Source organism: Petaurus breviceps, unplaced genomic scaffold, assembly GCF_028583685.1.
Source record: "Petaurus breviceps papuanus isolate PSGF00001 unplaced genomic scaffold, PetGlider_PUasm1.0 78, whole genome shotgun sequence".
Classification (NCBI taxonomy): domain Eukaryota; kingdom Metazoa; phylum Chordata; class Mammalia; order Diprotodontia; family Petauridae; genus Petaurus; species Petaurus breviceps.
Genome location: NW_027186502.1, coordinates 3355245 through 3368108, shown reverse-complemented (window position 1 = coordinate 3368108; position 12864 = coordinate 3355245). Strand labels below are relative to the sequence as shown.

Here is a 12864-nt window from a genome sequence, read left to right as displayed (position 1 = left end):
AATGAATCTTTAGTGAAATAAAGGCTTGCCAAGGATTACTGATAAAAAGACCAGAGCTGAGTAGAAAATTTGAAATGCAAACACAGAAGCTAAAAGAAGCATTTAAAAGTAGACAAGCTTAAGCACTTATCCTTGAACAAAGATAAACTTTATATTTTAATATAGAGAAGTGATAAAAAATAGCCTCTCAGGACTCATCTGGGGTCATAGAGGGGGATTTAATTACACAGACAGCCTTAGAGTGGTTCTATCAGGTTTTGATGACCTTAAAAGAAGAATGGGCCCCCTATCCACAACTCCCTCCGCCTCAGTGCCCTCCCTGACTATACCCTGATTGATGTTCCCCCAATGACATGCTTCTCATGACCCCAATACCATCATCATGATCCCCAACTCCCTGGAGGGGCTGCAGACACTGCACCCCTATAACACCTTTGCTTCTGGCTTCATTAGTACTGGGTTGGCCCATTCACACTCTACCACATGGGTATAGCTCTTAGAGCCTTTGCCCAGCCCAGCCCTGCTTCCCCCTTTCCCCCAGCAGCCATCTGTACACACACATACACCCAACCCCACAGATACCCCCATGCACAACTGCAGACACCCCCACGTATGAACACATATCCAGAATGAAACATGAATGGACTCTTCAAAGAAGAAAGCCCCCAGTAGTCCCTGGGAGTCAGCACACCTGGAGGAGCAGGAAGCAGGAACCTCTCCCTAGTGCTGGCCAGCCCTTGGCCCTCCCTCCTTTCTTCTCCCACTCACCCCCAGCCAACCCCAGACTTGGGATCCCTCTTCCTCACACTGGGGCTCTTTTGGATCTTGGTTTTGGATTTGTCGTCTTCTTTTTTTTTTTTTTTAATTTTTGAATAAGTGCCTTCTTTTCCCCAGGAAAGGCCCCTTCCCTCCAATCTCCCATTGCTCACATAGCCAAAGACCAGGGAACAGGGTCCTTTAGGCAGAACATGACCCAAGGGAAAACATGGGCTGGAAAGAGGGAGGGAGGGAAAGGGGATGTTTGTTGCCTGGCTCCTCCTCACCCAAGCCTGCCCAGAAGCCACTTGGAGGGTGTTGCTTTGAAGCAGGGCCAGCTTGGGCCTTGGTATCAGGCTCTAGGAGACTAACACTGAAGACCTGGGCCACTTGCCCACCCACCCACTGCAGGCAACCCGAGTGCACCCTCGGGTGCTGCTCTTCCCCACCCTTGGACCACTGCTGTTAGGAGCTTGCTGCCTTTTTCTTTTCAGAGTCCCTTTTGTGTCATTTCTCTTTCAAAAGGACTTTTTTTTTTTTTTAAAGAATGGAAAAGGGTAGAGGAATATACTAAAGAGGGAGAAGGAAAAGTAGAGGAAGAATTAGTAAAATTATCTCCCATAATCAGGTACACAAATAGAAGTCTATACAAACGAGGGAAGGGGGGAGTAAGCAGCATTTGAATCTCATTCATCTGAATTGGTTAAAGGAGTGAATATACATACATGTATGCTTCTGGGTATAGAAATATATTTGATTCAATAAGGAAACAATGGGAGGGAGGAGGAAAAGAAAGGGTAGGCAAAGGGAGGGATTAGTTCTAAGCACAATACTCTTTAAAATTTAGAAAACAGGGACAGGATGGAAGGAAATACACAACTAATCATCATATAACTAAGTGGGGGGAGATGTACCTGCCCTCAAAAAAGCAGAAGAGGAAAGCAGAATCACACTTAAAGAAACATACTTAAAACAGAAAGATTCACTCACACTTTAAAGGGAGAAGCAAAATCTGTGTTTCAGCTGAAGTAAAAAATGAAGTAGCAGCAATTGTGAAACATGATGTACAGTTTAAACTTTAGTGTTTTTTTTTTTTTTAGGTCTCAGTGTACGATTTGCTGATGTTCCTGGAAAAGCACGAAAGAAAAAGAAGAACATGAAGGAATTAACACCTCTTCAAGCTATGATGCTTAGAATGGCAGGTGAAGATCAGTAGACCCGTTTTTTTCTCAACCTTTCATTAGGGATGATTATCTGATCATGTTTCCTGTTTTTATCAGCATCAATTTTCAGAAAACACTGATAATAATCGACATTTATATAGTATCTTATAGTTACAAACTACGTATTTAATTTGATCCTCATAAAAACCTTGTAAAGTCAGAACCATAGGTATTATCTCTATTTATAATTGAAGAACCCAAGGTTCAGAAGTATTAATATAGTAACCCAGCTTGTAAATGTGAACCCAGGCTCTCCCTGACTCCAAGACCCCCACATACTTTCAACTTCACCTCATTGTTTCTGATATTTATTTCGGTATCTTCTGTGGTGCTGCCATACTAAGAGATATACAAAGTAAATTAACCATTCTCCCACCTGTCTACCACCACCAATGTCTATTTGTATATTTTTCACAGGTCAGGAAATTCCTGAAGAGGGGCGAGAAGTGGAGGAATTTTCAGACGATGAGGAGGAGGAGGATTCTGATGACTCTGAGTCAGAAGATACAGCACAGCAACAGCACAAAGAAGAATCTCTTCCTGATGGGGCATCATCATCTCCTGCTTCCCAACAACAGCAACCACCTCCGCAGTCTGTTCCTCCTGCTCAAATACAGGCACCTCCTATGCCAGGACCACCCCCTCTTGGACCACCACCTGCTCCACCTTTACGACCACCTGGGCCACCCACTGGCCTTCCTCCAGGTCCACCTCCAGGTAAACATATTTGATATCCAAGTCTTTTACCCAGGAAATTGGTTACAGGATAAATGAGCCATCTGTGTATCCTGGAGTCCTGACTTGAAGTATTCATTCCTAACATTATATACTTAAACAGTTGTCCATTTTCTTTAAAACTTCTCTTTTTAGTTGCTTCATTTTCTCTAATCATATCAATGGTAGCTTCAAGTATTTGTTAGAATCAATTTTTTGACCAACTCACAGGTGCATCAGGGCTGTGGATATTACTTTTGTAGGAGGCATTTGGGGGCATTTAGACCCTTGATTATAAAATTCTGGTTTTCATACATTTAGCGAATTTGTGGTGAAATTCAATTGTAGTGTAGTCCATTCTATTCTAAAATGGAAACCCCAAGAGATAATGAACAATGTCTTGTAATAAATACATAGTTATTTAAAACTCCAGCTGATAATTTATAGAACCTCTTATAGCTGATTATGTTTCTTAAATTATTAACCCAAACCATCTGTGATTCGCAGAAAAATGTATTTGATATTCTGGCTCCCGGTGTTCCGTAGCTATGTCTCATTGCTTGATATGCTTCCTTGTGGCTTTAAAAGACTTGTTCTGTTTGCATTGTAATTATCTACTTTATTTTAGTTACTGCTCACAAAGAGATAGCAAGCATTATCTCAGTGCCAAATCTTAGAGTTATAGAAGAATAAGTTTGTCAGATAATATTCATTTGCAAATTTCAGTTAATTTTCCAAGATAATGCTTAAGTTAAAGTGATAGTTTATCTTTGTACTGACATTTCATTTGTAAGCAAATTTACTTTGATTTAATAATTTTTCCTTTTACAGGAGCTCCTCCATTCTTAAGACCACCTGGAATGCCAGGACTTCGAGGGCCTTTGCCCCGGCTTTTACCTCCTGGTCCTCCACCAGGCAGACCTCCTGGTCCACCACCAGGCCCACCTCCTGGTCTTCCTCCTGGTCCACCTCCTCGAGGACCACCACCGAGGCTACCTCCCCCAGCACCTCCAGGTAAAGGATTAGATTGTAGTGTAGCAAAGTTAGAAGACCATTTAATCATTTTTTCTCAATGTTACATGGGTAAGGAAGGACTTTATAGAATATATACATTTTTTGTTAGCCATAGAAAGTATCAGATTTACAGAATTTGAGTCTAAGAAAAATTCTACCTTATTTGCATGGTGCCTTTCCACAGCTCCTCAGTGTGACTAAGTCTTTTTGTCAAATTAAAGTACCACATTGGAACCTTGCGAGATTTAAGGATCTCAAGCAGCTAGCTACTTAGAATTTGCTAGGGTTACAGGGTTTGACTGTCACTCTTGCTGCCTCTTTTTCCTTTCCTTTCTCAAAACTTTTCTGTGCTCTGAATCCAAGTGCTTGCTAATCATAAGATAGACGTTCTAATGATAATTTTCTGTTATTTTTAAGAATTTCAAATGCCTTGTGTACGACACAAACCATCGGACATGTCTAAATTAAGAAACTGAGAGTTTTCTTAATGAAGTAGTCAGAAAATTTTGTAAATATGACTACTTCATATTCAGATATAATTCTTATCCTTGGCATATGGGGAAAATACTGGTGAAGCAATAATAGAGCATATGCTATTTCTGTAATAATGATGTCAGATTCTGTTAAATCATACAGTCATAATCTTTGTCCTTTCGTTGCTGTACGCATTCCAGCCAAGCTTAGGGAGGTAAATTAAGCTCTTTGAATGAGATTATGTCCTTTTGGATTTGGGAATCAAGCTTTTTAAACTTGGCCTCAACAGTATCTACTCTAAACAATGGAATTGATTCATTTAGGCTAACAAGAAAATCTGTGATTATCAAATTTGAGTTTTTACTTGAAAAAAGAGTAATTGCCAGTTTCACTTTATATTTAAAATTCTCCTGTTATTTGGGCTTCCACTTCATTTCTGTTAAAATAAATATATATTATAAAATAATAGAGATACCCCTGAGCTATTTTTGAAAGGTCATGCCAGCAGAGCACAAGCTTCTAACATGTACTAGACAGACACCAAAAACAAAAACCCCAGCCACCTAGGAGTTTAAATTACAAGGACAAATATAGTATAGCAGAAATAAGCAAATTTGTGTTAATTTGAGAAAGTAGAGATTTGTCAGGGGAAGGGGAAGATTAGGAAAAGTAATTGGACATCTAAGGACCAACATCTAACTGGAACTTGAGAAGTAGAGGAAAGGAAAGTGTATTCAGAACATAAGAGGTGGTCTCTGAAACTACACAGAAGGAAAGGATATGTGGCTCATCCAATTTGAACAAAGCTGTTAAGCGAGTGGTTAAAACAGGACATGATGGAGAGTAATAGGTAAATTTGGGAAAGTATAGATTAGAGCCAGATTGTATCTTATAAAGAAAGACAGTGGGTAACTGCCGAGTGTTGTCGTATGTAGAACAGAGAAATGTCCAAGTCAGACCTTTGCCTGAGGAAAGTTATTTTGGCAGCTATGTGGAGTATAGGTTGGACAGGAGGAAATTGCAGTAGTCTTAAGTGGTGTATTGAGGGCCTGAACTGAGGCAGCGGTCACAAGTGGAAAGGGGACAGATGCAAAAGGTATTGTTGAATATAGGGTTATAGAAGTGAAGGAAATGGAAAAGGCAGGGTGACTATAAGACTGAAAACCTATGTTTCCGGGAAAAGTAGGGGTTTCCTCAAAAGAAATAGGAGGTGTTCACATCATGTATACAGAGATAAGATCAAAATGGGTACATGATTTACATGTAAAAGATAAGCAAATTAGGGGAGCATGGAATATTTTACCTGTCAGATTTATGGATAAGGAAAGAATTTATGACCAAACAAGGGAGGGAATACCTTACAGGATGTAAAATGGATAATTTTGATTAATCAAATTAAAAAGGTTTTGAACAAATAAAATCAGTGCAGCCAATATTAGAAGGGAAACAGGAAACTGGGGGTAAATATTTTATAAGTTCTCTAATAAAGGCCGTATTTTTCAAATATATAGATAACTGAGTCAAATTTATAAGAACTACGAATCATTCCTCAATTAGTAAATGGTCTGAACAGGCAGTTTTCAGAAGAAGAAATCAAAGCTATCTATAGTCATATAAAAAAATTCTCTAAATCACTATTGATTAGCGAAATGAAAGTTAAAACAATTCTGAAGTACCACCTCACACCTATCAGATTGGGTAATATGACAGAAAAGGAAAAGTACAAATGCTGGAGGTTATATAGAAATGGGCACTGTAATGCACTGTTGGTGGAGTTGTGAACTGATCCATTCTGGAGAGCAATATGGAACTGTGCCCAAAAAACTATAAAACTGTGCATACCCTTTGACCCATTAATCTCGCTATGAGGTCTGTACCCCAAAGCGATCACAGAAAAAGGAAAAGGAGCTGCATATATAACAATATTTATAGAGGTTCTTTTTGTGGTGGCAAAAAATGAGAAATTGCCGTGGGGGGTGCCCATCAATTGGGAATGACTAAACAAGTTGTGGTGTATAATTGTTATGGAATATTGTTGTGCTGTAAGAAATGATGAACAACCTCAGACACTTGATGCTTACTAGCTGCGTGACCTTGGGCAAGTCACTTAACCCCTATTGTCTCACCTCCCCTTCCTTAAAACAGAAACAAATAAAAAAAAGAAATGATGAGCAAAATACTTTCAGAAAAACATGGGAAGACTCACATGAACTAATACCAAGTGAAATGAGCAGAACCAAAATAACATTGTACATAGTAACCACAGTATTGTGCAGTGATCAACTGTGAGTGGTTCACTCTCAACAATACAGTGATCCAAAGCAATTCTTGAAGAGTAAGGATGAAAAATGCTATCTACCTCCTAAGAAAAAACTGATGGAGACTGAACACAATTGAAGCATCCTTTTTTTACTTTATTATTATTATGCTTTTGGTCTATGTTTTCTTTTGCAACATGACTGAAATGGAAATGTTTTGCATGACTGCACATGTATTATCTGTCAAATTATTTGCCTTTTCATTGAGGGAGGAAGAGAATTTGAAACTCAAAAGAATTTTAGGTGAATGTTAAAAATTTCTGTTTTATATGTAATTGAGAAAAAAATTTTAAAAGAAATAAGGGGAAGTTTGGGAAAGAGGTTTAGAGGACAAGCTAATTAGTTCCATTTTGGACTTGATGAGTTTTTGATGCCAACAGAATGTTTATTTAGAAATGTTGAATAGGTCGTTGATAATGGGGTGCCAAAATCTAAGGGAGATTGTCTTAATATGTAGATTTGGGAAGTCAGCCGCAAAGAGGTAATAGTTGAACCTATGAGAGCAGATGAAATCACCATTGGAGAGAATACAGATCTTTGGACCATGGTCATGCTTAAAGGGCATGAAATGGATGATGTTAAGGTGACTGAAGTCGGGGGATAAGAAGAAAACTAGGAAACTAGTATCAGGAAGCCAGGGGAAAGAAATCTAAGAGAAAAGAAAGTATTGCATAGTGTCAAAACTCCTTTTCCTAGGGGTTTATCAGTGGAAAAAGAGAAGAGATAAAAGACAGCCTGAGGGGATCATCAATAAAGTATTAAAAGCCTACTCTATCACCGGCAAATAAGTTTTTGTTGTTCTTGTTAAGATCTAGGAAAGATTAGAGATGATTGAAAGGGTAAGCTTCCTAAGGTAATGTAAGGGAATAGGATTAAAGACACAAACAAAAGGATTCATCTTTGCAAAAATGATTTAGAGCTGGAATGGGCCCTCTAATTCAGTGCCTTATTTTAAAGAAAATTATAATCGATAATTATGTTGTAATTTAAGGTTTACAAAGCCCTTTTGCATAAATTGTCTCATTTGATCTTCATCGCACCTGGTTAGAGAAATGAAGCACTAGAAGTATTATCTCTGTTTTTCAAATGAGGAAAATGAGCCCAGACAGCTTAAATGATTTACCCAAGGTCATATTGCTAGTTAAGTGACAAATCCCAAATTCAAACCAAGGCTTCGGACTCCTAATTTATCTTTAGTTCCACTGCACAAAGTAGGATTATCTTTTCCTCACACTGAATCAAGTGAGAGAAATAGGATGACATAAAAGCATTTTGAGGTGATGTTTAGGAGAGGCTTGTAGCAGCAAGCACCTCAAGCTCCCCAGGGTTTGCTGCCAACACAGGTTCTTAGATCTGCTTTGTTAAAGGAAAGCAACTCAAAATGGGTTAACAAGCTTACTTTAATCAGTCAAATATGTATTGTTTACCTACTTCAGGGGGAAAAGGTCAGCACCCCGAACTTCAGAATATACAGACAGAATTATCAAGACAGAGAAACAGATCAAGTAGACAGTTTCCAAACTGTCCAACCATTATATCCATACCAAATCAGCATCTGGGTTTCAAAGCCGGGTGACTCTCAACAATGGCTTCCCAGAGTTTCATCAAATCACAGAACACTTCTCAAAGTGAGCCCCAAAACAAAGCTACACATCAGGGTTTATATAGCCTTCTCCTGGCTCAGAGAATGTAACAACCTTATTGACCCACTGGCCAATCAAGAAGTATCTACTGAAAAACAAGCCTCCCACCCCAGGTCCCAGGTGCACTTTAGCCTAGGGGCAGGGAAGATCTTCCAAATTTACATTCCCATTACAGGGCTTCAATTTTTTTTCACTAGTGTGAGGAATGGAGGACAATACTGAGAGTTGACTGAGTGTGGAGCTAGTGTTTTGGGCTTGAGAAAGTGTAGAAGGTTTGGAATGATCTTTGAGGGGACTGTGTGATAGTGAAGGAATGATAAAAAGATTGCCGCATAATATTTGTTGTGGTTTAGTCATTTTAGTCATGCCCAACTCTTTGTGACCCCATTTAGGATTTTCTTGTCAAAGATACTAGAGTGGTTTGCCATTTCCTTCTCCATCTCATTTTACAAATGAGGAAACTGAGGCAAACAAGGTTGTGACTTGCCCAGGGTCACACAGCTAGTAAGTGTCTGAGGCCCGATTGGAACTCAGGAAAATGAGTCTTCCTGGCTCCAGGGCCAGCACTCTATGCACTGTGCCACCTAACTGCCCCTGCAGTATCATGAAGGTCAAATTCACATGAGGTAACAAGTTTGTAATCACCCAGTTGTCAAATAATGGAAGGCTGTGTGAGGAGGTAAGAACACTGAATAAGGCCAAGGATGTCAGTGTGAAGACTTTCTTTCCATGATATCTGCCCCATAAATTCTGTCACTGTTTTTAAAAAGCTTATTTAGGTGATTCTCGGTGTTTTCATTTTTCATGTTTTCTTCATACTAGGTATCCCTCCCCCTCGTCCTGGTATGATGCGCCCACCTTTGGTGCCTCCACTTGGACCTGCTCCACCTGGGCTCTTTCCACCAGCTCCCTTGCCAAATCCAGGGGTTTTAAGTGCCCCACCTAATTTGATCCAGAGACCCAAAGTGGATGACACCAGTGCAGCCACTATTGAGAAGAAAGCCACAGCAACCATCAGTGCCAAGCCACAGATCACCAATCCGAAAGCAGAAATTACCAGATTTGTGCCCACTGCACTGAGGGTTCGACGAGAAAACAAAGGAGCTACTGCTGCTCCCCAAAGAAAGTCAGAAGAGGATTCTGCTTTACCCCTTGCCAAAGCAGTCCCTAAATCTGGCCCTTCTGCTCCTGTTTCAGTACAAACCAAGGATGATGTGTATGAAGCCTTCATGAAAGAGATGGAGGGGCTGCTGTGATGGCTTATGATGGCAGGGGAGGTTTTAATCTCACAAATTCATATTAGAAAACATGGTTCATAGAGGAAGGAGTTCTTATATATTGGACCCGAGTGCAGAGGAATTTTACTCTGTCAGAGCATTTCTTAACTTCAATCCAAGAATTGTCTTACTGTTATTTAGCTTTGGTCAGACACTGCACAGAAGAAAAGATGTTTCATTCAGAGTAGACTGGTAAGCTTCTATAGCAGTGTCCCTTCATATCTCTACTCTACCCATCACCATTTCCTTTTTTCTTTGCAGGCATGAGATAGACAGGATTTTAGTGTCTACTTTTATTTTTGAAATTCTTAAGTGGGTTTGTTAAGCCACTGGAATAGATATTTGTTAGGAACCAATGCATTTCATCCAGTGTTTTTTGTGTTTTTGCTTCTGGTTTTGTTTGATTTTTAACTTTCCTTGTAAATATTTTGTAACATTTTACTTGTAGTAAAATGGATCACAGCTTCATTTCCCTACTATGAAGCAGGATGTTGGGGGAGGACTATACATATGTATTAATTGAGGTGACTTCTCAATGACAAAAAAAAAATTTGAATGTCTCATAAAAGAAATAAATGTTCTATAAAAATAAATCTTGTCTTTATTATTCAGTTAATGTAAGCAAAGAAAAGAACAATTTAGAACTTAGGTTGTAGGTGCCAATTCTGATTAAGAATGGGGGAAATGGGAAATGTGGGTCAGTTTTAAGAAAAATTATTAGGGGGAAAATGAAAATGTAAGAAAATGAAAGTTTTATACTTAATTTTATACTGGCCTTAGAGAACAATTCAGAAATTTTATAATAGTTCAGTGGGATTTACTGTTTGTTTTCTGTAGATAGCCTTCTAGCCTGGAATATAAACATTTCTGACAGTATAAAAAGGGAGTCCTTTTTTTGTCTTTTTATAGTACATACTGTTTAGATTGTAGTTTCCATTTTATATTCTGAATACATATGCCTTGCAGTTATACCAGTAATGATTACTATACATATGTGAAACATCCTTACTAAGAAGTTAAAAAAGAAAGAAATGAAATCCTTAGTTATCAACCTCTGGACCATGTGTCAAATAAGATGATGAGGCCTAGACATTTTCTCTGATCCCCATGGCCTCTCAAACATCTCCAAAACAGAAATGATATGCTAAAGATAAAGCAACTTAAGCTCTCTCCATGGACACCTGAAATACAAAATAAGGTTTAAAGAAAACAAAAAAACATGAACTGAGCCTACTCTTGAACTCAATACCTTCTGCCCCACTACATACACACCATGCTACCAGCAGTGAGGCTGCACTAGCCCACCTAAAGCCCCAACATATGGGCTTGGAACAAAACCCAACCCTGTGCGATGGTCCTCTCTCCCTCTTCAGTGTCATGGAGATCCTGTTACCAAGCTGTGGAACTTTGCTCTAGCTGTGACAATCAGCCTGGCAGCTCCTCAAGCTGCAGAAGTTTGCTGGGGCCCCCAACAGTATCTTTGCATTCTTTACTGTGAAGAATTTCTACAGGAGAGCAGAGAAACTGGGGGAAAGGGACAGGAAACATGTCTGGTTTAGAAATAGAGCTCAACCCCATTGCTCAAGCCTCTGCTTCCAGAGCCTTGGAGACCCAAACTCCAATGACAAACCACCCTGCCTGGCTGTAGTGCAACAGCGCTCTGAGAGCTTCCAGGCCAGTGAGGAACAGGGAACAGGATAGCTCAGCATGTGCGGCAATCCCCAATGCCTGAGGGAAAGAATACAGCATTCAGCTGGGGATACTTCTATCCCCCAAAAGTCACTTGAGGCGGAGATGTAGGCTGATGAACCATGAATTCTTAGGAGGCTGAGATGCAGCTCCCAGGGAGCTAACAGCAGAGGGTGGTGAGTCAGAAATTGGATAAGGAAAAATAAGGGAAGAGACTGAATTGACCTAAGGTCTTGGGAAGAAGAAAACTCAAAAACCATGATCATATGAAAATGAATCAACAGGGGAAACACAGCAGAAGGAAAAAGATCTCCAGATCAAATAAATTAGTTCAGGCATCTCTGTCTAAATACTGCAAAACAAAAGAAACGATGAGACAGAGGACCTGCAAATTTTGAGACTATGAAACCACTGCCCACTGTTCCTGAGTGGTTTAAAAGAGACATGAGAATTCAAAATTTGTGTTGCAGAGCAAAGATAAAAGGCAGAACAGAAAAGCTGGATGTTGTAGTAGTGAATGTTACCAAAGAAATGATGAAACAATAGATTGGTAATGCAAATACACTGAAGTGAATGGTAATCCAGAAGACAAAAGCAAAACCAAAAATAAACCCCAATAACTTTAAAAGAAAATATACTCACTACCCAAAGTATACTTATCTCAAAGACAGGCCTCACAGAAACATCTGAAGGATCATGGGATCTCCCAGAAGAAATCTTAAAGTCATAATGAAGGAAATAATGAGAACCTCTCAGAACTTCGAAACATAAAATGAAATATCAATTGAAAGAATTCATAGATTGCTTCTAGGAAAAAACCTAAGGCTACAAACACCAAGTCACATAGTGGCTAAATGTAACAATTCAGAAACAAGTTCCATAAGTAATAAAGAGAAAGACCTTCAAATACAAGGGAAAGGAAATTTGAATAACAATTATTTTACACTCATCAGAATATGAAGGAGGGAATGGAATAATGTGTTCTAAAGAGCAGTGGAGCCCAGGATGACCTTCTCTGCAAATCTGAGCTTAACCATAAATGAAAAAAGATAGAAATTCAGTAATAGGCATTTGAAACATATCCAAGAAAGAAGACCAGACATGAAGAACTTATTTGCTTCTTAAACACTCCAGACAATAGAAATGCAGGAAGGGTGAAGGAGCCAAGGACAGCAGCAACAGAATGACATCTGAGAGACCAGCAAGAAATTTCTTTCTAAATATACACCAGAAAATACGGGCAAAAGTGGAAGTCACTTGGAGATATGTGAAGAAGTGGACCTGGGGCATTACAGACAGAACCTTGTTACATCCTGCCTACAAGAGAATTAGTACTTTTTGTAGTGCTATACTACAACGTGGGTAGGTACATGAAAGTAGGAGAGGGACAGAGAAGCATTTGTGGTTCAAATTAAAGGCTAGCAGTAAGGGGAACGTAACCACTGTGGTCTGAGAGAATAATCTGCAGGACAGTGGGTATACAGGAGGAGGGAAAAATTGAAAAGGAGGGAAGAGAGGAGACCTTGCTTTGGTAGTGAGGAGAAAAAAAAAGTTGAGGGGAAAAAACGGTATTACAAAAAAATAGAGGAAAATATAAATCTAACTCAAAAAGGAACTACCAAAGGAAAAACAAACTTGCAGTCATGATGGATTTATCAAATTTGTAAAAAAAAAAAATTAGTGCCCATACTTGACAAATTATTCTCAAAAACTGAGAAAGAAAGCACCCTACATGAATCTTGTTCCAATACTTTAC

At 39.2% G+C, this 12864-nt stretch overlaps 1 protein-coding gene across 6 annotated transcripts in view; it reads left to right on the top strand.

Moving 5' to 3' along the window:
* WBP11 (WW domain binding protein 11) overlaps positions 1-10012 on the top strand; it is a 35127-nt gene extending 25115 nt beyond the window's left edge. For all 6 annotated transcript variants that reach the window (XM_069106115.1, XM_069106117.1, XM_069106116.1 and 3 more), the window contains 4 exons: positions 1857-1958; positions 2397-2696; positions 3525-3707; positions 8965-10012. In XM_069106115.1, the coding sequence (XP_068962216.1) occupies positions 1857-1958; positions 2397-2696; positions 3525-3707; positions 8965-9398 (1019 nt within the window). In that variant the 3' untranslated portion in view covers positions 9399-10012. The remainder of the gene's footprint in view (positions 1-1856; positions 1959-2396; positions 2697-3524; positions 3708-8964) is intronic.
* Positions 10013-12864: the final 2852 nt, after the last annotated feature.